Here is a 23,694-nt window from a genome sequence, read left to right as displayed (position 1 = left end):
GATATGTAAACCATGGTACTTAGAAAAATAAATGGACTCGGCAAACCAATACCTTCTACACAGAATGTTTTGAAGCCACTCGGTTCGGTAGCGAGTGGGTTACGGGGAAGGAGGAATCTTGCGATAGACTGTGACATACCCTCCAACGACAGTGGCGCACGCAATATATTCAATATGGGCAATGTAAACGAAAATATGCAAAATGTTATATACTTATGAAAACTTCAGAGATCTATTCATCAATTATTGTTAGAGATTATAGATATTTCCGATATCAATTACAGGAGAACTTCATTGTATTCGAAATAAATATGATTACTCGAAAAAGTCGGTTCTTTTAAAAAAACTGTTGAAAATTGATAAATAAAAAAAAGAGGAGACAGGAACAATGTTTTGAATTGAGTATTTTGATCTATTCTAGTTATATCATATTGAAGGTACAAAATGACAATCACAAAACGGTATTTCTTTATAATTTTAAGAGTAGATGGGTTACTAAAGTAGTTAGTAAGAAGATAATTTTCACCTTTTGATTGAATTTACAATTTGACTGTCTAATTTTCTTTAACCCACCATTATTTTGTCGTAGCAGACTTTCTCTCTCTAACAACGAGAATCATCAAAAGTGTCATTGCCTCTCTTTGAATTCAAAACTCATTGTTAGATTTTACATCAGCTATTATTTTTGTGCTATCACCAGATATATTTTGCAACTATATCAACTTCATAAGGCTTTCGAAAAAGCTTGAATTCGGCTTCCTGCACGAAGAGGAAGTCTTTGTTTGCATCTCAGATGGTATCTTTTTCTTGTTCTGAGGTAGGATTGTAAATTAAACAACTCGAGTTTAAAGAATAACTGTAATGAAACAAATAAAACAATACAGAATAAACAACAATAACAACAATAAAAAAAATGAGCCTCAATCATGTTACACCACCTGGATTTGATCTTACCTCTTTAGTGGAGGGCCATCAATAGACTTGTCAACTTTCAAAAACTTGTTTTCTGAAGCTGTATCTGTTGAATCTGTAGATGAGTCATACTTCCCGAAAAAAGTTAATTTATGTTACGAAAAAAATATTGTTAGAAAATGATAACTGTTGAATGATTACTATACCTTGAAGTTGGAGGAATATACTCTTGATTAAAAAACAAAGGACGGGCACATTTTTCAGGAATATTTTTCGACTGGGTTTCACTTCAAACGCTTCTCCCTCAAAATGAACGGAACAAATTCTTGCACACTTTAGAGTATTTTTGGGGCATTGCTTCAATCCCAAATTCTCAAACCAAACTGCTCTTTCATTGGCATCAGTTTGAAATCTGAACATTTTTGCTCTTTATTTATTAATACGTGTAGAAAGAAATTATTAGAATTTGTATATTTAAAATATTTTCATATGAAAACATTGCATTTCACTGCGTGCCATGCAAAATGAATTTCGGTTTCTTTTTGAAGTACCTATCTATAGCAATTCGAAACTCACTGTGACGCCTATGAGCAAAAACCTGTATTCACTCACCTGTGTAAGGTCAATTTTTGGTTAGAACATTGGGATTGCTTGCAAACCCAACAGTAAAGCACCATTATTAGTTTCTATCTATTATTTAACTATATATAAACCAAACAGTAACAAATTCACTATTTTCAATAAATATCACAAACCAAACTATGTCAACACGAAGTGGAGGGAAACAGTAAACACTCGAGGATAACATAGACAAACAGAACAAGGCAGCAGTGTTGCCAATGGGAATTGTACAAAATGCATACCAACCTGTCTCTGATGGAATTATTCTATTCAATCAACTGTTTCTCTTTCCCCCTCTCTCTCTCTCTCTCTCTCTCTCTCTCTCTCTCTCTCTCTCTCTCTCTCTCTCTCTCTCTCTCTCTCTCTCTCTCTCTCTCTCTCTCTCTCTCTCACTAAATATATCAATATAAAGAGAAATATTCAAAATCCTTGCAGAATATCGAAAGTCCTTACAAATTCCTTGCATATCTTTATTAATGCATTTTAGTTTCTGAATAATCGGATTACTTGCAAATGCAGTAATTACTGGCAAATTGACATCACTGCAAGGCAGGTAGTAGGCTTCCAAACGACAAATTCGACAGTGTTGCCACGAGTTCACTTGTAACGAACTGTGCCGATTTATATGGTAATGACAAATATTTTCAAAGCGAATGTGGCACTAGTTTAGGTTCTGAAATGTTTGATGTCTATTTTAACCTCATGATAGAGGTCATAACTTCATGCTGTTGAATGTAATTTGTTAGTTTTGAAGTTCCGCACAGCATTGGTGATATTAAAGAATTATCACGGATTCAATATGGCAACGTCCATATCCACATCGTGATCTTAGAATGCTCTCATTCACCGGCTTCATTTAATGAGGTAAATAACTGAGTCCATTTATTTTTCTACGTCCATGATGTAAACTCACTTGTGACTTGTCATACTGTTCATTCAATAGTATTATCTTATTTTCAGATTTGAAACAGGAGCTATTAGTCAGAGAAAAGGGGAAGATCCCAGATAATGAACGAATATTGAATGGATACAAAAATTCTGTGGTAGATTCAAATCGACTGAGGGAAAACGAAACTCAGACCAGTCCAATGAAAAGTAAGAAAAAAAAAGTCAATAAAGCATTCAAAGCATTCTCAGCTATTTGCAGTAAACTGAAAAGAGACTAATCCTTTCCTTTATTTTCTTATTCTTCCTTTATTCTTCTAGTGTTTTTTGTATTCAATGTGTTGATTGTCTTAGTGGTATGACTGTAAAGCATGTTGGCAGTAATAAAAAAAAACAATTGTGTCTTCACATATTGAATTAATAAGTAGGTACTCGATAATTGATTACTGCTGAGAGATGCCAATTCATCAAAATATTTCTTATCAATTTTCTGTATGGTTCAGATTGGTCTGCAAATAACAACTTTCAAAGTATAATGTATTCTGTCATATATGAATTCGACTCTAAAATTCAATATTTTCATTTTTACTTCATGACGTATGATGCAGAAGAGAATTCCTCTAAAACTAAGACCTACATGGGTTTTATTTTGTTCATCCATTCACATGATCAGTTGCATTGTTTTTGCATGAATTAAAAAATTGTGGACATTGCTTGCTTTGCTCTCTCTTTGTGAAATTTCTCTGCTTTTTAATCATAAAATTTCCAATGCTACTATCCGAGTTTCTTGAGTGTTTTTTTTTTAATTCTTATGATAGATGAAAACAACTTGGTATACATTAAAAAATAGAATTGATTACAGTCAGTTAAATCAGTCACTAACACAACATACTGACTTCTATTATGAGCTGATAGTCTTGAACAAAAGGAAATTGCTTCCTATTTATTGATCTTCTGTTAGGACGCTATAAAATGTACAGAATTTGAGAATTCAATAATGAATCAGGCCAAAAAATATTTTAGATTCTGTAATGTTCACTGTGATTTAACTTTGAAGTAGGATAAAAGTGATTGTAATTTGTAGATGAAATTATATTTAATAAACCAGTTTGACTCTAATGTTAGTTTCAATTGATTTTAGTTTTAGTTGAGCCTTGTTGGAACTAGCATGTTAACCATTTGCATGTGCTTTTTTGGTGTTTGGTTACTCGTGAATGTTGATGGTATTTCAATGTAAATACAAATCTTGTTCTTTCAAACAAAACCGAACGTTGGTATATTTCAGATGACTTCCAAGCTCCAATTTCACCGGCATCCAGGGTTATGGCCTTAAATATAGTTAGCGATCTTATTAGGAAAGTTGGTGTAAGTAATTATTATTTTTCCTTGTTGCTGGATTCTTACGCACATGCAATAGAAATAATATACGCCCTGCATAGATATATGAGAGACTGTGAAATATAGTATATGTACTCCAAGTGATTTCCATCTTTTTTGTATGAGCTATCGACGAGAAATATAATTTATACTTTTATTTTACACATCAGACATATTAACTTGAAGAACGTTCGATCTATTAGCAAGAGCGACAATTTATGTAATTTTAAATTTTGAGCATCAACCGTCTTACATATTCTATCTTTGAGGGTTTTTATAGGTCAGATGATTGAAAGGTGGTTATGAAATGTTTTCTGTCACTACATTTCGTGTTTTTTTTTTTTATTGAAACCGAAGGTTTTGATTTGCGATTTTTATGGTTCAGACCTATTAAAAATAGACCAATTAGCCAATTACTTTATTTGGTTAGTGATCTTTAGATCAGCTGGCAAGAGTTTGACTGCCAAACACTGAAAAATTATCCGCTCCTCGGCAGAGCAGGCATAGTATGAGGTCCTTTGAAAAAATAAGATGAATTTTCATTTATCTCAAAAAAATATTTACTTATTCATCAATTTCTATTTTTCCACTTCAAAGTAGTCCCCCTCAGATATGATACACTTGTGCCAACGTTTTTCCAACCTTCAAAGCACTTCTGACATTCACTTTGGTTTTTATCTCCTTCATAGTCGCAAAACACCGTCCTCTCATGGGTCTCTTCAATCTTGGGAACAGAAAAAAGTCACAGGGGGGTAAATCTGGTGAATACAGTGGCTGAGGCATGATTACAGTATTGTTTTTGGCCAAAAAATGATGAACAACCAATGATGAGTGGTGAGGTGCATTATCGTGATGCAAATGCCACGAATTGGTTTTCCACAACCTCAAGGTAATACTCCTTATTGACCGTATGACTATGTGGCAAAAACTCCTGATGCACTACACCACGGTAATCGAAAAAAATAGTGAGTAAAATCGAACTTGGCGTGCTTTTTTGGTCGGGGCCTCCCCTGGACTCTCCCATTAGGTTATGACCCTTTTAAGCAAATCTGGAGAGCGGTCGACGGATTTTTTGTAAAAATTCAGCAATTTTGAAATGAACTTTGTGTTCTGTGGCTTGTACCACTTGTAAACATTCCGACTCGGGGTACAATCACCGTATGCCACTGTCAACTTTTTGACACTTAATTCCATTTTTTACACAAAATTTGATGGAATTCTTTGAAACATTTTTTTCGATAGCAGCAAATCACGGAACATGCAAAATACTTGTAACTTTTATGCTTCTCATCAACAAACTGAACATAATATACATCTGAAAATGTGAACATATTTTCGAAACGAGTGTACCAACATAAAGACACAAAAATCGGGAATCAAATGTACGTGGCCCGCGAACTTTGAAAATTCACCTTATTTTTTTACAGTCCACTCATTATTTATTCTAACCTGTGGTAGAAGTCCATTATATGTCGAAGGGGAGTGTAGTAGATTTATGATGCAGAATAACTCAAAGTCGTCTCCACAATTTAATATCACGAGTGTCAGACCCAAACTGGTTTTTACGATCGAAACCGAAAACGAATTTCGGCAACAGTCTCAGTTTCGGCCGAAACCAAAACTTCCTTACAAGGATTATGTTTTGAGGGAAAAATAAAGAAAATGTTATTTTAATCAGTTAGTCTTTATTTTTTTATCTTTAAATCACAACGTTATGCAGTCTTCTACATTTTTACTTATTGATAATCTACATAAAAAATCCTTATTTTAGAAAAAATATTAATTGCACCTTAAAAATACTTAAAATAGGTGAGGTGTTTATTTGAGTAGGTGCAGATCCTTCTTTTGAATATTGTTGATGTGTTTTCAAAAATATTAAACATGAAATTGCTTATTTGAGTTGTTACCTAATATCACTTGTATGAAATTTAACGAGCCGAACATGACCGATCACAGCGCGGGAATTCCCGAAGGCAGTTTCGGCTTCGGTCGTAGTTTCGGCAGGTTTGCCACCGAGGCTGCACTTTAGTATTTGGGATAACGCCCACTAGGGGGAGTGGCATATCAATCGAAAGGGGACGATGAGAAGAACACAATGGTATGGGTTTTATCGCGAGGAAATAAGAGAAAAAAAATTTGAAAAATGTCAAAATTTTCTGATATGAACTAACCTAACCTAACCCAACCCAACCTAACCTAACCTAACCATTTCAAACCAAAATATATGTAATAGAATAATATGAATAAAAAATATTTTTTGTCATTTCCTCGCGATGAAACCCATACCATTGTGTTCCTCTCATCGTCCCCTTTCGATTGATATGCCACTCCCCCTGGTGGGCGTTATCCCAAATACTAAAGTCCTGCCGCCACCGAAACCCGTTTTTTTGCCGAAACTCGACCGAAACCGAACTTTCGGTCGGACACTAAATATCACGGTAAAACCATCAATTAGTACAAGTTTCGAACCTATATAAGTTTATTCTTGTAGAATTTTCAAAAAATTATCTGAGGAGGAACCTATATAGGTTCGAAACATGTATTGATTGATGGTTTTACCGTTCTAACATCTAAGGGTGGTAATTAAATTGTGGAGATGACTTTGAATTTTTCTGCATCGTAAATATCATTAAATCTATTTCCATCTAGGAAAAGTACAAAACAATCTGATACCACAGTACTCAGATATGATATGTTCTGAGGGTTTTGCCGTGGAATATGCTTATTCAATATAATAAATATCAAATCTAAAGAAATTAACTTTAAACGTTCAAGCCAGTCTCGGATATACCTGAACAGTAGGTTGAATGGACTAACGCCTACTGTCCCACTGACTAATAAGAAAGTTTTTCTTCCTTATTCAGAGGAATCGGGCAAATTTCTGATATGCATTTGGTTAGTACCTCGTCCACTAGATGGAGTGACATTTTGTTGTTCGCTTCAAGTTTAGGAAGAGGAATGAAATACTCTGAAAGAATTCCGATTTTCATTTATGGAATATCATTGACTTTAGGTCGATGATGGCCACTATCTTGCACTGATGAGTGGCTAATAAGCCCGAAACCGGTCTGCAAGTGTGCCCGTTCCAAAATTGAGGGTTGACTTTTCAATTGTATTGCCAATTGCATATGCATGCTGTGAAAATTCCTGCACTGACGCCTGTCAGTAATAGTCCAACGCCCTTCGTAGTATTAGACAGGGAAGTAGTTGTTTTCTGATAGGCGTCAGTCCATTCAACTTACTGTGTAGGTATATCCAAAACTGGTTTGAACGTTTAAAGTTCATTTCTTTAGATTTGTTTACTGCCAGTCTTCAAGCATAGCCCACTGACTAATAAGTAATAAATATTTTTCAGTTTTACAATAAACAAATGAAACAAATGTAGAAAGCTCTTCATCATCAAAATTATATATTCATATTTTAGGTTAATATAAAGAAAAACCATTGTTTCCAATGGTAGAACTGAAACTTCTGGTGTAAAAGTCCAACTAAAATACTTTCCCTCATAAGTTGAGAATAATTTTGCAGTTCTTGTGTGTTGGAGGTCTTTTTGTTGGATCGAGCTTGAATATAACGCAAGTCTGCAACAAAAAAGCTGTCTGAATATTTTCAACTGATTTCTATGTATTTAGGTGTTCTGAAAACTAAAAAATTACTCAGAAAATTCGTCAGGTTATTTTGCAGAACGCAAAATTGTATTATGAAAAAGGGGTTTTTTGGGCTAACTTGAACACATGAATAAATAGGTACAATTTTATTTTTTTAAATGTTTTCAAATGTATACAGGCCATAACTATCGTTACTTTCTGAATAAAGAACGTCCTGTGCCCTACTTTGCCCAAGAGGACGAGTTGGTTTATTTTACCAATATTGAGGGTTTAATCAATACATTTAATATCTCATATGACCCAGCACTGTGGGTCAAATGAGCACTATAACAGTTCTGTTTCACAATGGCAGTTTATATGCCTCCATTCGTGTTGGTCATTCCATACATACGTGTTAGGAATCACACGTTGAAAGGTAAGACCTCGTTAGTCCTTAGCTCGCACAAGTTTCTCAACTTCTGAGAGTTCTCGTTCGTATGGGGGCGACAGCTGATTAACGGAAAAACAGAACAGACAGACAGATATCAAGGAAACCTACAAGAACCTGGAAAGTATTCTTTGCAAATTAAAATATATAGACCACAGTTGGCAAGTGTGCTGTGATTTAAAAATCTTGGGCATGTTGCTCGGACATTAATCTGGGTTTACAAAATTCCCCTGCTTTTTGAGTATGTGGGATAGTAGAAACCGAGCAAATTATTGGACCATTGGCCTTTGAGGGAGCTTAACGTTGGCAAAAAGAATGTCTAGCTAGAAACTTTGTTGCCTCCTCATAAAGTTCTACCACGGCTTCACATAAAACTCGGATTGATGAATCAATTTGCAAAGTCAAATCAAATCAAAATATGCTTCATTACCCAAGATCTGAGCATCTTATTGGTAAAGTCTAGTAAAGTAAAACGTATATATAAGACATTAAATTAACAAATACAAGCTATAAAATAATGTAGAGACAAGAGCAGCATAAATGGACAGAATAATATCAAGCCCAGCTGAACAGATACAAATATAACTACATGAATATTGATTAAATGTAAATATATAATGCTAGGTTATGAACATTGATAGTCATTTCGTATTAATTTCAATAACTTGTTTAAATAAAGCTACATGCCAATGTGGATAAGACACACTGTTTCCAAAATAGAAAGACATACTAAGGTCAGAATTTTTTGCATCACAAATAATGGGCGGCTTGAATCCCTATAGCTAGCCTTGCAAAAATATCTGATGGCTCTTTTTTGTACAGAGAATACCATATTGAAACGAAATTGTGCACAATTTTCCCCAGAAACGAATTCCATAACGTATATAGGACTCAATTTGTGCAAAATAAACTGATCTTGTAATAGTAGTATCTAACTCTCTTGCAACAACTCTCACTGCATGGCATCCTGCTGCTAGTGTGTTACATAAATAGTCGACATTGGAATCAAATTTTACATTTTCATCAATGAAATTTTTACTTTTTCCAACTGTACTTCCCCTATGTTACATCTAAACGTGACCACATTTGTTTTGTTGATGTTAAATGATGAAAAATTAGAATCGCACGACTTTTTCACCCTTCTAATGTCGACGATGATTTGATCAAGTAAATTTGAGGCGGTATTGCTATGCGACAAGATAGTGGTGTCGTCAGCGATACATGTGAATTTACCGCTTACGAAAACATAGACTAAGTCACTGACATAAATGAGAAACAACACCGGTCCCAAAACGGAACCTTGTGGAACCCCATTGCCAATGAAACGTTCCTCTGATGAAATTCCATCTAAGAGAACATTCTGCCGCCGATAAGAAAGGTGCGTCTCAAACCAAAGTAATGCAGATCCTCTAAACCCGTAAACTTCTAGCTTGCGAAGAAGTAGCATGTGGTCTACACAATCGAAGGTCTTGGTTAGGTCACAAAACATGGCCGCCGCAGATTCTCTTTCATAAAGATTGGTGTACAGGTTTTCCAGGAGTGAAAATATAGTCTTGTCTACCTGTTGGAGACTGAAAGCCAAACTGAAATAAATTTATTATATTGTTTTTCTCGAGGAAGGATATTACTCGTTTTTTTTACCAGTTTTTGTATAACTTTAGACAAGACAGGTAGCAATGCAATTGGTCTAAAATTAGCGGGGGCTGTCAAGATTGCCTTCTTTATGTAGAGGGATGATTGTGGCAATTTTCAGAGACGATGGGAACGAGTTGCTTTCAAAAGATGGAAATTGCTTCAAATACCTAACATCAAATAATATTCAGGCCTCTCAGAAGCAAAGTTGAGACAGGGTGTTTTCGTTGAACCAGATATTAGACGACTTATGGCTGATCCATAACTATGATGGATCCCCAAAGAGAAGGGTGTATTGGTTTCAAAGAGGTCATAGATAAAAATGACCTTGACTACAAACAAATCCTTAAAATGATATCAAAAGCATTTCAAGCTTTACATTGCCTAATGAGGCTAAAAGTACATTTTCTTCATTCCCAACTCGACTACTTTCCAGAAAACGTAGGAGATGAGAGTAAAGAGTTAGGTGAAAAATTTCACAGAGATGGAAAAAAGATACCAGGGAAGATGAAGCGGCTCAATGATGGTAGACTAACTATTGGACGCTTCAGAAAGACCTTCCAGATGCCTCCTACAAACTAAAATGTACCAAAAAGGTGTCTCACTGGGCAAAAAATTTGTTTAGTGCTTACTACTGATAAAAAGAGATATTTTTTGTTCGCAATTATAATTATTAAATTTTTTTTTCAGTCTTATATCTCTTATTTTAGGATGATAACTTGTTTAATATAGCTACCTACATTGTCAGAAAACGTGACTTTCTATGACAGAGTGACAGCAATTTTCGGATTCAGCACACCCAAAAACATAGGAATTACACAAAAAATAAAGCAGCTCTCAATATTTTTTTTGCAGACTTGTGTAATGCATTCAGGTTGTGTTGGTATGTCTGTGTTATATGTATTGGGTGTTAGCACCTCTATTTTGAAAAGTTTGCTCATTGGCAGTATAGAGTTGAAAATAGGATTGTGATCACCCTGCAAATCTAAAGGATATTTCGATGTGAAATCGTTAACAATATTACATCTGTTTTATATTTCACAGTTTTTCAATTCTAGCAACCATTTGAAAATATGAGATATAGCACTCAAAAAATTATATATACCAACAAGATTAAATGAATAATGTATATTCTCGACAAAATTGGTTTTTAGGTCTGTTACCCTATATGTAACAATAATTTATCAAGAATAATATATGGTAATGAAAAAATAGGAGCAATAATTTTAAAAAGAATGTACTTATTTTATTTCATTCACATCGAGCTGGATGTAGCCTAATGTTTTGATTATGTATTTGCATTATCTCATGTTATTCAAAGGTTAACGAGTAGGGAACGGTACTTATTATTTTCAATGTGAAATGGATTTCTCTCAATTGGACTGTATAATCAGGTTCTTAAACTTATTTTGTCTACCGTCCACTTCGAGAATTAATTATTCTCTAGCGTCCCCCAATTTTTTTTTTCTTTACTACATCTGAAGAATCACAATCGCAGTCATTATTTTAATAATTAAATTATCTGTGTCATGTGAAAAAAGACTTTCTGATGAAGGTAATGTAAAACACCATTTTGTAATATTAGGAAAACTTTTATTCATGTTATTAAAACGAACATTTCAATTTGAATTTTAAAACTGGACGAATTTGATGATTTTTAAGAAGTTTGTTAATATCAGGTTCGAATTTACTCAAAAACAGCCGTAAGTCACCGCGTTCGGTAATCTGCAACCGATTTCTCTTTTTAGTTAGCAACGTTGCCACATCACTAAATCCACGTTCACACAAATACGATGATGGAAATGCTATCAAAAATCGTTGAACGATGGACCACAATCCAGGGTACAATTGCGGGATTGGCTTTTGTAGCCAAAATTCTCGGTATCCATTTTTGAATTTTATTTTTATTTCCTCGTTCGTTATTAGTTCTACGAGTTCTTCTTCCAGCTGGGGTGATCCTGCTGTGTTGACATTTAAAAAAGGATCCAACACCTAGTCCGGTATTTCCAATTTTAAAATGTCCTGTAATCGTTCTGCGAAATCACTGGAGGTTCTCCAAATGTTGGCAGTAAACAAGCAAGTCGTTGTTGTTGAAGGATACTGCTGACAAAATAGGGAAATTGCGAAACTCACGTATGCCGATATTATTCTTGTATAAGAGCAATTTGGCTACAAAAGCAGCAATGACATTTTTTGTTTTAATCAAATTCAAGCCGTCACCTTGAAATTGGAGATTAACATCATTAAATAATTCATACAGGTCTGTCAAGTACGCAATATCATTCTTTGAATTGATGAGGTTGTCGTGCAAGTCTTTGTTTTCCAAGAACTCTTATACAGAGTCAAATAGATTGTAAAATCGGGTCAGACAGTTACACCTCTTGATAACCAACGCACTTCTGTGTGAAACAGCAATAGGTTGAAATCATCATTAGCAACATAAAGCTGATTAAATAATCTGTCATTTAAAGAGCTGTTTCGGATTTTATTGACTGCTTTGATGCTATACTGCAGTGATTGAGAGAGGCGCTCACTCAAATTTTTCGCAACCAACTGTCGCCTATGAATGACGTAATGAACAGCGGGCACATCTGGAATTTTATTTTTTAAGTACGCTATGAAGCCTTTGTGACGTCCTGTCATAGCCGGAGCGCCATCCGTAGCAGCTGGTATAATATTCTTCAGTGGAATTTCTTTCTCGTCACACAATTTTTCCAGTGTATTATATATGGTTTCTCCTTTTGTATCCGTAGTAGTTCTTGATATATTTTCTCATTTTTGATAAACCTCTTGTATGACAACAAGAATGCTTCATTGGTTGGTAAAGTGGACTCATCTAACTGAATTGAGAATTTAGAAGTCTTCAGATGATTGCACAATGACCCTTCAATGTTTTCAGGCATCTCATCAATTCGTCTTTTCACGGAACTATTGCTCAAAGGAATTTTTCGGATAATATCTGCTTCTGGTTTATGGAGCACAGTAGTTATTACTTCTTTTATTGTCGGTAAAATTAAATCCTCTCCAATAGTGTGAGGTTTGCCTGTTTGAGCAATTAGCAAGGAGATATTGTAGGAAGTTCGGAGTCCGTCGTCGTCTTGCTTAAAAGCCGCTGAAAAAAGTTTTGACACAGTTGGCTGAGCTGAGTGTTTCTTTTCCAGTTCTTGAAAATAAGTCACTTTTGTCTTTTTTATCTGAATGCATTTTATTCAAATGATCTTGTAGCTTTGAGGGTTTCATCGCTTCATTGGAAAATGTTTTTTGACAAAGAAGGCACATATGCGAAGATGGATTTGTGGGATTTTCATAAATCCATATTTTATATATATATATATCGCGCTATACTGCCGTTTCTTCTTTTTTGCTTCCGACATAATTTTGTCTTAAAAAATTCCGAAGTAAAGAATTGAATATTAAAAACTTGCTAATGACAGCACTCACAGTATTCACCACCGCACGTACAACACTTTACCTAGCTAGTCGCTAACTAAATTCATTTGTTTTCGTAATATCGTCGAATGACATTATTGGCGCGCGCGCTTTTATATGAGGCAGCGGGCGGGCCTAGTACTTTCGAGAATGGAAACTAGAAACTTCTCGCTTCGCATTGAAGCTTACCGCCATCTGTTGTAAAGTTTGACAACTATCGGACAGGAAATAGTTACTGTTTAGTCCCCTAGATGGCGTTACGCAAGGAAACGCGCGTTGAGCGCAAAGGAGCGGTGAAGTTTGTGTTGAAAGCAAAAAAACATTTTAAAATCAGCCATCGCCCCCCTAAACCGCTTCAAGGACCCTCGATCTTCTCTGTGCCCTTTACTGCTCCCCTATAGGCCTCCAACGCCTACAAGGGGACGTTATCGCCCGCTTTGAGAAAGACTGCTATAAATCATTATAAACTATCCTAATTACTTTGATAAAATTCAATGAAAATAAGGTACCCTTATTGTCATTTTCATTGCTTTTCCATATATTACTGGCAGAAAATTTACGAGAATTGCTTATTTGCTAGTTGGTGTTCTTTCAGAACCATCCAATCGTCATTTTATTGAAACCAATTTTCACAGCACTATTATCGAAGTAAAAAATAATGACCCACTGGTTAAAATTTTTTTACTCAGTGATTTCCAATGCAGAAATACGATTTTTCTGAATTGCTTGAAGTAATGACAGATTTAAATTGAAAGGGTTATATTTTTAGGAGAGATTGAATTACACGAGAGAAAAAATATTTTTGAAACATCTATTTTTATATGAACAAGTTATGACAATCTTCAGTAATCTTGAACAAATAATTGTTTATTGTTTTTAAAAAGTTGACAGAAAGTATCAATGAAATAAGAGAAACTATGAAATATAAAAATAACCAAATCTGGAATTGGTGCAATAGGTGGAAAATTTGTCATAAATATTGATATCTTGACTTGCTTGCCCACTAGCGACCTTCTATTATCCCTGAATATCTCTATCAAATTATTATTCACAACCTCATATGTAATATTTTGATTGTTACAGGGTTTTTTAATTTTTTTCAAGTATCTAACATACATGATCTTTTTTAAACTATAGTTTTAACACGGAAAAGCTCCTTTTCGAGCCCTGAAGAAGAATTTGATTGAATTCGAAACGTTGGCAAGAAAACAATTGTTTTTCCAAGATAATTCGATCCTGTTATCTAACAAACTTTCATAGAAATAAGTCGTTTGGACTACTAGACTATTCAACAGATTACATGGAGCAATTATTTTAAATGTTTAGTGCATCCATAAACATATCTATACAGTCCAATTGAAGAAATAATTTTTAATTGTTCAAAACTGAATGTGGCTATGATCAAATTCAAACTGTGTGCACCATATGTAACAAGCTAAGTTAATTTTGTACATTATCAGACATTTTCAAGAATAACACCAGAACACTTCAATTAATACATACACTTTGTGACAGAAAAAAATCCCCTCCCCCTCCACCTAAACGTGACAGCCATCTCCACAATTTTTTTTAAGAAATAGTGTCTATTCCAGCTATATCTGTTTCATGTACATTTCGGTCATGTGTCATCAAAAAAGGTCAATTTCAAAAAAAAGATTGTAGATATTTTCGTTAGTCAATTAAAATCCACGATGAAGTGCACACATTGTGGAGACTCATCTGTAACCTTCGATCCTTTCTGGGATTTGTCACTCCCCATACCACAAAGAACTGGCCAATTGAATTTATCACAGTGCTTGGATTTCTTCACAAGAGAGGAAACTTTGGATGGACATGAAAAACCGACGTGTTCAAGTTGCAAAGAAAGAAGAAAATGCACAAAGTCTCTATCGATCCATAAGTTTCCCCGTATTTTAGTCATTCATTTTAAAAGATTTTCTCAAACAGAAAGACTTAGAGGCAAGTTAAATGTTGCCATCAAATTTCCTCTAGATGGATTAGACATGAACAATTATGCAGCAGAAAATGTGACTCCTTGTCGTTATAATCTATATGCACTTTCGAATCACACTGGATCTACCTACAGCGGACATTATACAGCATTCTGCAGACATCCTTATACTGGCACGTAGCACGAATACAATGTTTCACACGTGTCACCAATTTCACCAAAATCGCTTGTGAGTGGAGATGCATACATCCTCTTTTATGAAAAGGAGGAAACAAGTTCGCACCTTTGAACGTTTTGAAATGTTATTTTTGTACTGTTGTTTTTAATGTTATAATGAAATAATGAATTAGTTATTTCTATTCTGTATTAATTTCTCTCGGAATAGACTTTCTGAATTAAAAAATTTCAAAATATCGAATAGCTTCATGTACGTATATTATTGAATTTGCTGTGTATTCAATGCACATACGATTTATTTGTTAAGTTTTTGTTGGCCGCGACAGTAGAATGAAAATCAATTTCCACTATGTCTTTGCAGTTGATGATGTTATTTGTTGTGTATCATTTGCTGATAGTGTTTATAACGTTTGATAAAGGTGACAAAAGTATCGGGTTATTTCAAAAGTTTGTCCGTTTCTATGAGTCTACTTCAAACTGTAATACTTATTCAATTTGATCGAAATAAGGCCATTTGAATCAGTGCACGTCTGTCAACGTAACACAAGTCGATTAATAATTCTCCAAATGAAAGGGTTCTCAAACAGTGAAGTTCGAGGTGTACTGAGTTGAACTTTGAAACGATGAGTAGCCATAGTCTGTCGCTCTTTGTGGAATCAAATGTGCCAAGTCACTTGAACACCTTCCGTGAGATTATTTATGAAAGACAGACAAATATCCACCCTTTCTTCGATGTTCCAGACTATCAAGGTTGCAAGTGATGTTCGTGTCTCCAATCAGGCGGATGGCTCTTTTTTAGGTGGAACCCAGCAGCTTCAGGGTATGCTTAGAGAACAATACTCCAAAGAAAGTTCAATCTGAGCATTATAAAGCATAAAAAGTTGCTGAGCTGTGTACAGTTTTCTGGTTCGGAACAGTGTTCCAAGCTTTCGAGAAGCAGTTTTGCAATTCCAGCGACATGATTGTGCCAAGACATATTGGTGTCCATTTCAACCCTCAACAAACTTATCGAGCCTGAAAGCGGAATTGTCTGCCCTGACATTATTATATCCGGTTCTGAGACATTTATCTTCTTTGAGAAAACCGATGCCTGAGTTTTCGTGGCATTGAACTGAACCTGGTTACTTTCATCCCAATTCAAAATTACTTGTAGATTCTCATTAAGATATGCAACCTCTTGCTGCCGGTGAAGATGTGCATCCGCAGCCGAGGGTTGGAGACAATACGGATCCCTGAAGAACACCAGCGGTGTTGATAAAAATATTTTGAGGGATATCTAATGACAGCCACTTGCAGGGAACATTATTTCAGGAAGTTTGAAGGTTGGCGAGAGGTATGGGGATTATGGTGGGTGAGGCAAAAGTTCAACGCTCAATTCATTTAATTTTCGGATGGTGATTTATTATGAAACGTGCGGACGGGCGTTGTCGTGGAGCAGTAGAATCGGACCTATTTTGTTGACCAGTGCCGGCTGGTGCTGACGCAATTTTCGATACGTTTCGTCAATATAGGGCCCCGATGTGATGTTTTTTTTTTTGTCCGAAGATTTGCATCTTATTGACAAAGTCCAAGAAATACAATGTTAATATAAAAAAAATACTAAAAATGTATAAATGTAAATATAAAAAAGTTATAAAAATGTATAGATGAAATACCACCATGTATAAAGTGTTAGTACAAAGAATACATTGCTAATATATTGTTAAAAGGATTCGCTAAATACTCTTCCAAACTATAATAGGGTCTGTATCTGTAGAGTAGGGAGGGTGAGTGTAAGCCCACGCACTTAGGCCATATGTGACTCATTGTACATCCTCCCGAGGAGTTGTCCTCCTAGGTCGTCGTCCTTCCTGTCCTTTCCAGGAAGGTGGACAGGTCGCTGGGAGACATCTCCTTTGTATCGGCAGGTGTAGGCCAAGACTCGCCGAACACACACTCTCTTATTGACGATAACTCCGGGCACTCGCACAGGACATGCCTGACAGTCTCACCTTCCTGTTCACACATCCTGCATAGAGGTGTGTCCACTAGCCCCATATTATGTAGGTGTTTCCTTAGCTGACAGTGGCCAGTCAGAAATCCTACTGTAAGGCGTAGATTTTTCCTGGTCATCGCCAGATATTTCTTCGGCGCCAGCTTCCCAGGGTCGCCCAAGGTGATCCTGGCAAGATTACATCCTTTGATTTCATCCCATCTCTTTAAAGATTGAGCATGGGTGTAACATTTGACTAGTTCCGCAATTGTCGAAGTCATCAGGCCGTGGGTTCCACTTGGTCATAAAATTCTTAGTCCAGCCGCTTCCTTGGCTAAAGAGTCGGCAATGCGATTACCTTTACTCCTGTCGTGCCCTTTAACCCACCTCAGGATAATGTTATTATCTACCGAGGCTTTAGCTAAATCTTGGTGGCACTCTAGTGCTAGCCCTGAAGTAACACGGTGTCTGTTCAAGGCTAATAGTGCTTGTCTGCTATCAGTGCAGATTGTTATGTTTTTGCCAGGAATTCTTTTCTTGGTTATTTCTTTTGTGGCGATTGAGATACCAGCCAGTTCTGTTTGGATCACGCTGGTATTTCTTCCCATTCCCCACTTAATCCTTAGGCTTAGTGATCTGGGAGTACACTCCACATCCTGAGCCTTCTTTGGTTTTTGAGCCATCTGTATAAATCCGTATTGCATTTGTAGCATCTGACTCTGTGTTCTGCTTAATTTGTATTTTGTAGGGTTTATTAAACACAAACCTGGGTTCAATTGCATCACTTGTTGCCTGCAGCAGAGGTTGCGCAGTAAGCGCTTCCCGCCATAGGCCCAACCTCAATCGACCCATTCCTACTTCTAGGTTTACACCAGCCGTGTGCAATCGTACCATGGCCATTAATAGGGTCTATCAACAAGTAGGTTCTTCACCGCCTCTTTTAAATGAATGTTGCCTAAATTTGCAGATCTCATTTCTAATGGTAAAAGATTGAACAATTTACCACCATTATAGTATATGGAATCCTTGATTATGTATAATCAAGGTTTGACCCGGTTGCAGAAAGTAATAGTGAATCACACCAGCCGCTTCTGTTGTCGTAGATGATCAACTTTTCATCACACGTGACGATCCGATCCAAAAAAGGATCGTTTTGTTTGGGTCCTCAAATCCTCGTCCTGGATTACTGTAGGTCGACCACTTCGGGGCTCATCTTCGAGGCTAAAATCTCCGGATCGAAATTTCGCAAACCAACATCGAACAGTGCGTTCATCAACACTATCATTGCCAAATGTCTGGTTAATTTTTCGGGCTGTTTCGACAGTACTTAGGTTCAATTTGAATTCGTAGAGAATATAAAGACATAATAATAATAATATTTATTAATCCAATAAAGTCACATGCAGACATAGGATAAGTCACATTAGTAGTTAAAAGGAGTACATTCTAAAATAAAATATAAAATAATATTAGAGTTATATAGAGATAAAGTGGTAATACCTGGTGTATAAAGTGGGTGTATTGATATAAGTAAATTATATCACATTAAAACTAGACTAAAATTTCATTAAAAAATTCATTCAATCTGTAGAAGGGAGTCCGAATGAGTATTTCTTTGAGTTTTAACTTGAAGTTGCAGGTAGTAATTAACTGTGGGACTTTGGCTGGTAATTTGTAGGGTGTGGTTTGGAATTATTTCTTGTATTTTCCTTGTGGAATATGGGTGTGTATTATTTGGACAGTTGGTTTTCTATCATGTGCAAAGCATGCTAATGGCGTTTAAAAAGTGGTTTGCGTGGTTCAAGATAATGAGAAGAGGTCATACATCTAATTATCCGTTTATTAGCAGAAAACCATTCACTTGCTTTTTTCAGAGCAAGGTTTGCTTTTGCCTATAGAAAATTTGTGTCTTCTGCATACATTGTGATGTTGTGGTCTCCAGTGTAGCATGGTAAATCAGTGTACAGAATAAATAGTATAGGCCCAAGTATGGAACCTTGAGGTACCCCTATATTAATGGTGGAGGTTTCTGATCTGACTTTTTTGTTTTGGTTATCATTACTATTTATTTCGACATATTGTTTTCTATTTTTTAAGTATGATTGAAACCAGTTGAATGGAATGCCATGAACACCATATTTTTCCAGTTTATAAAGTAACCGGTCATGCTCAACACAGTCGAATGCTTTGCTTAGGTCACAAAAAACTCCTACAGGGTACTTTTTATTTTCAAAATTTTCAATGATTTCGCAGTAAAAGTTCAGGATTGCCTCCATAGTTGATCTCTTTTTCCTAAAGCCAAATTGTGAGTTACCGAGTACTTTGAATTTGTCTAAGTATGGTAAAAAACGACTGAGCATTACATACTCAAAAAGCTTGGAGATTGAGGATAGGAGGGCGACTGGCCTATAGTTATCCAAGATATGACTATCATTTTTTTTTTGAGTATTGGAGTTATTATTGCAGTTTTGAAAATTTCTGGGAAGATTCCTGAGTTCAGAGATTCATTTATAACATGACCTATCGGTTCTACTAGTAGGTGTTTGTACTCTTTGAGAACTATATTAGATATGCCACAGACACTAGAGGATTTTTTATTTTTTAGTCCATTGAATAGGTCTATAATTTCTAATTCGTCCAGCGGAAATACATAAAAAGGAGTTTACATTTGTTAGTTGTTCTGGGAAGGAAAGAGACACTGGAGGGAGGGGCCTCGATAACGAGTGTGGTGCATTCTCAAAGAAAGTATTCAAATGGTTGGCTATTTGACTTGGATCACTTATAGTTGTGCCACCAACATTTATTTCTTTGATAGAATTATCTTTTTGTGCCTTTTATTTCTTTGACTATATTCCATCATTCCATATTGACATCATATACTAATAAGCTGAAAAGAGGCAGAAAATTTAAATTTAGAAAAATAAAAGCATCAAACAAAATCATCAACAGCAGTGCAAAATTATCTACCGATCAGTATATACTACGACGTGGTACAATAAATATTTATTGAGATATGATATTAAAACGGACACAACTTTTGAAACAACGAAGACTTTAATGAAATGAATGAAAACACTTTTGCCTAATTTCCACTAGTCATTTTATTTTCATGACGGGTTTCAGGTTTTATCTCATTATCAAATATAAAAACTAATCAATTTATAAATGATAAACGAAAATGATGATAATAAAACTTGAAACCGGTCTTGAAAATAAAATAACTAGTGGAAATTAGACAAAAGTGTTTTCATACGCTTCATTATAGTGATCATGACTTTCCACAAAATAAACAAGTCATCAATTACACAAATTAAAATCCAGAAGAATGTACGTGAAATGTTTATCAATAAAAATCTTAATCATACATACTACCATCACTAGTATAGAAACAAATTGTCGTGAATTTGGAATTGTCAGAGGTATTCCAACACCAGGCGGTTTTGTTGATTGATAATGAATAGAAAACTGTGATATTTTGGTAGACATTGAGGAAAACCCATATTTTACATAAACCTACCTGACGGCCTTCGATTACGAGTATAATTGGTTATTAATTCAATGAAGATGTTTAATGAAACAATGCAATCCATTGTTTGAAAACCTGTTGTTTGTTGTTCGAGGAATGATACTCTGAAGGAATTCGATTTTTAATTATCGGAAATCATCGAATTTATGTTGATGATAGACACTACTGCACTGACGAGGGGCCAAATAGCCCAATACCGGTCTGCAAGTGTGTTCCAATAATTGAAAATTTATTGCGGCAGTTGTATCGCATATGCAGGAATAACTTCAGTGAAGTGTATGTAATAATTCTAAATAAAAAGCAGATAAATATAAGAGATAATAACTAACATAGAGGAAATACGTAGCAAATCAGAGGTACTAAAAAAACAGGTAGTTAACATAGGACTATCAGTAAGATAGTGTCCCACCACTAGGTGCGATAGAGTGCCCAGTCCGTTCTCACGATATGACATCGCTTTTCTACTTTTTGTATAAACGTGAAATCTAAAGCATTCATCATTGATGAAAGTTTGAATGTCAGATGTTGAGAATAATTAGAATGTATCACTCCCGAAACCATTCGAAATGCTGTCGATAAGTTTTAGCTACACCTTTACTATTGTTAGAAAACAAATGGCTTTCAATTTGAAAATTTGGACTATAATATTTCATATAATAAATCATTTGAAACAGTGTATTTTCTTTAACATGCATGAACGATATTCAATATAATTGATAACACTGAATAGACAATTGAATACCCTGTAAAAAGAGGTATCGCTTGTTACGGGAGAATAGGAGGAGTTTTTCTGTAAAAAGTGTATTTTCGAAATTATAAGTGTACGTGCATTAGGGTTTTTCTTGAAAATGGGTAATAATGTAGGAAATTAATATATCTGTTACATATGTATATTCCTCACTGGATTAAAATTTAAGATATAGAACAGGAGTTGCTCAGTTTGCTAGGGTGCTCTGGCTAAATTATAGACAAGATTTATATAGATGACTTTTATTGTTAAAAGTTTATTCCAACGAGAAACTAGATATAAAAACAAAATAGCAGAGGTTAACAAAAATATGACATATGTAGAAATAATTATAGTATTTTGTAAAAATACTATTTTCTAAGAAACTTGTTCACTTTTAGCCACTCACAGTCGAAATTTAGCAACTCTTTTTAGCGAATTTCAAAAATATAGTACCTATGTTTAAATATCGGATCATCTGAAATGTGCACATTGATTCAGAAAATAAGATCTGCCACATTTATCTCCATGTGATGAATAATTAAATGCAATGACTTATTAATTATGTAAGATATCTATTATGCAATTTTTTAATTATTCATCACAAGTGTTTTCTGTATATTTTGCTTTTGTTTGGTATTTTACACAATTGTTTATAATCCAGAACTATTAGACTTCTGCTATTGATAAAACCGCAATAGGCTGAATTAAAATGTTAATTAAGAGTGGAGAATATCCAGCATTCCCAAGAGGACCTTTTTTAAGTTCCACAGTGATAGAGTACAGGATAAATTCAATTAGAAAGAAGATAAAGAAAGAGGTCCCAAAGTAGACCCCTTTGCAACAGCAACATTTTTTTTAAGGACAAAACACAAGCACTTAAGGTTATATTTCGTATTTGATTTCATGGAGTCTAGCCCAAAGGTTTTTTGTTGGCTAAAAAAAGTGTTCAGGCTAGGCACTCCTCGCACCACTATATCATAGATATTTATTTTTAGTAAGTTGTGATCTACAGAACCAAAAGCTGCACCAATGTCTATTAGGTTGTTTGAAAAGTTTGTCCTTTTTTATGAGTCTTCTTTAAACTATAATATCTCAATGCATACTGATTCAAATTGATCGAAATAAGCGACATTTGAATCATTGCACTTTTGCCCTCCACCGCAACTCACAAGGATTTATTGTGGCTCACACCTATTCATACTTGACCAAATAAACCCAGCTTCTTAACGAAGCCGATTAGTTTGTATGGTGAGTGGTCTTCCAGGTCAGATGGTGAGAGTACGGATCTGCCGAACTCTAAGAACCTAATTGGGTCCCCAGCGGGGCAGGCACAAAGTATATGCTTTGCTGTTTCATCATTTTCCAGACAGAGGCGACACACACTGTCTTTCGACAGTCCAAAGTCTCTGCATATGATGATTCAAATGACAGTGACCTGTAAGAAGGCCTGGAGGATTCTGCCAGAAGTCCATAAATCTTTTTGCCATCCAGGTGTTCAGTGTTTGTTTGGCAAAGCCCAAAGCGATGCCAATGACAGGTTCTGGTCCGATGAAGCCGATTGCAGCACCCTCTTTTGCAAGAGAGTCAGCAGCTTCGTTGCCTTCCAGGCCAGTATGGCCAGGAATCCAGACCAGAGACAATCTGTTGAGGGTTCCTATCGAGGAGAGTAGTTTTTGGCAGTTTGCTACCAATTTAGACGTGGCTCGGTAGGAGCCAAGAACTTGACTGACCGAGAATATTTTTATTGACTTGTGAGTGAGGTTGGATTTATCCAATCTCTCCGCACACAATTCAATAGCGTAAATTTCTGCTTGAAATACAGTCGCATAAGTTCCTAGGCAGGTAGATAACTCTGTCCTGGGTCTGTGACTAAAAACACCTGCACCAGAACCGGAAGGTGTTTTTGATCCATCTGTGAACCAACAAGTTCTTAATATTTCCTTCTCCCGGATGATCCAGTCCTCTCTACTCGTGAATAGTACTTTATAAGGCAGTTCGTATTTGACAGTTGGAGGCATAAAATCAGAGGTCATTTCTAGAATGCTGTGACTTCCAATGTCAACCAACAGTCTGTTGCCCTCTGCATTGAATTGATTTGTGCAATTGGCAATGTGCACAAGTCTGTATGCAGTCCATCTAGTCTCTCTCTCTCTCTTCAGAAAAATGTGGAGAGGAGGTAGAACTAGAAGGATCTCCATGGCCGCTGACAGTGTGGTACTGATGGCACCACTGATAGCCAGACAAGTCTGTGTCTGTAAATCAGAGAGCTTCGCTTGGGCCGTTTTCTGTAAAGCCTTCGGCCACCAAGCAATTGCACCATAAATGATCATTGGTCTGACAATCATCACATAAATTCAAAGGATTTGTTTGAGACCTAAACCCCAAGTTTTACCACAAATCCTTCGGCATGTCCATAGAGACAGTCTGGCTTTGTGTAAAACTTTTTC

At 35.7% G+C, this 23,694-nt stretch overlaps 1 protein-coding gene across 2 annotated transcripts in view; it reads left to right on the top strand.

The window, feature by feature from the left end:
* The window catches only part of nudE (Nuclear distribution protein nudE), a 35,549-nt gene that overhangs the window by 5,718 nt on the left and 6,137 nt on the right, over positions 1-23,694 (top strand). For both annotated transcript variants that reach the window (XR_002723549.2, XM_023171731.2), the window contains exons 5-6: positions 2,494-2,628; positions 3,704-3,783. Coding sequence is in view for 1 of the 2 variants with exons in the window: in XM_023171731.2 (XP_023027499.1) it covers positions 2,494-2,628; positions 3,704-3,783 (215 nt within the window). In the remaining variant the exon portion in view is untranslated. The remainder of the gene's footprint in view (positions 1-2,493; positions 2,629-3,703; positions 3,784-23,694) is intronic.

This window comes from Leptinotarsa decemlineata, unplaced genomic scaffold, assembly GCF_025532065.1.
Source record: "Leptinotarsa decemlineata unplaced genomic scaffold, Ldec_3_MD MMD2_tig00026358_RagTag_RagTag, whole genome shotgun sequence".
Taxonomy (NCBI): Eukaryota; Metazoa; Arthropoda; class Insecta; order Coleoptera; family Chrysomelidae; genus Leptinotarsa; species Leptinotarsa decemlineata.
Note: the sequence above shows the minus strand (reverse complement) of the source record. Positions and strands in the feature narration are given on the sequence as shown.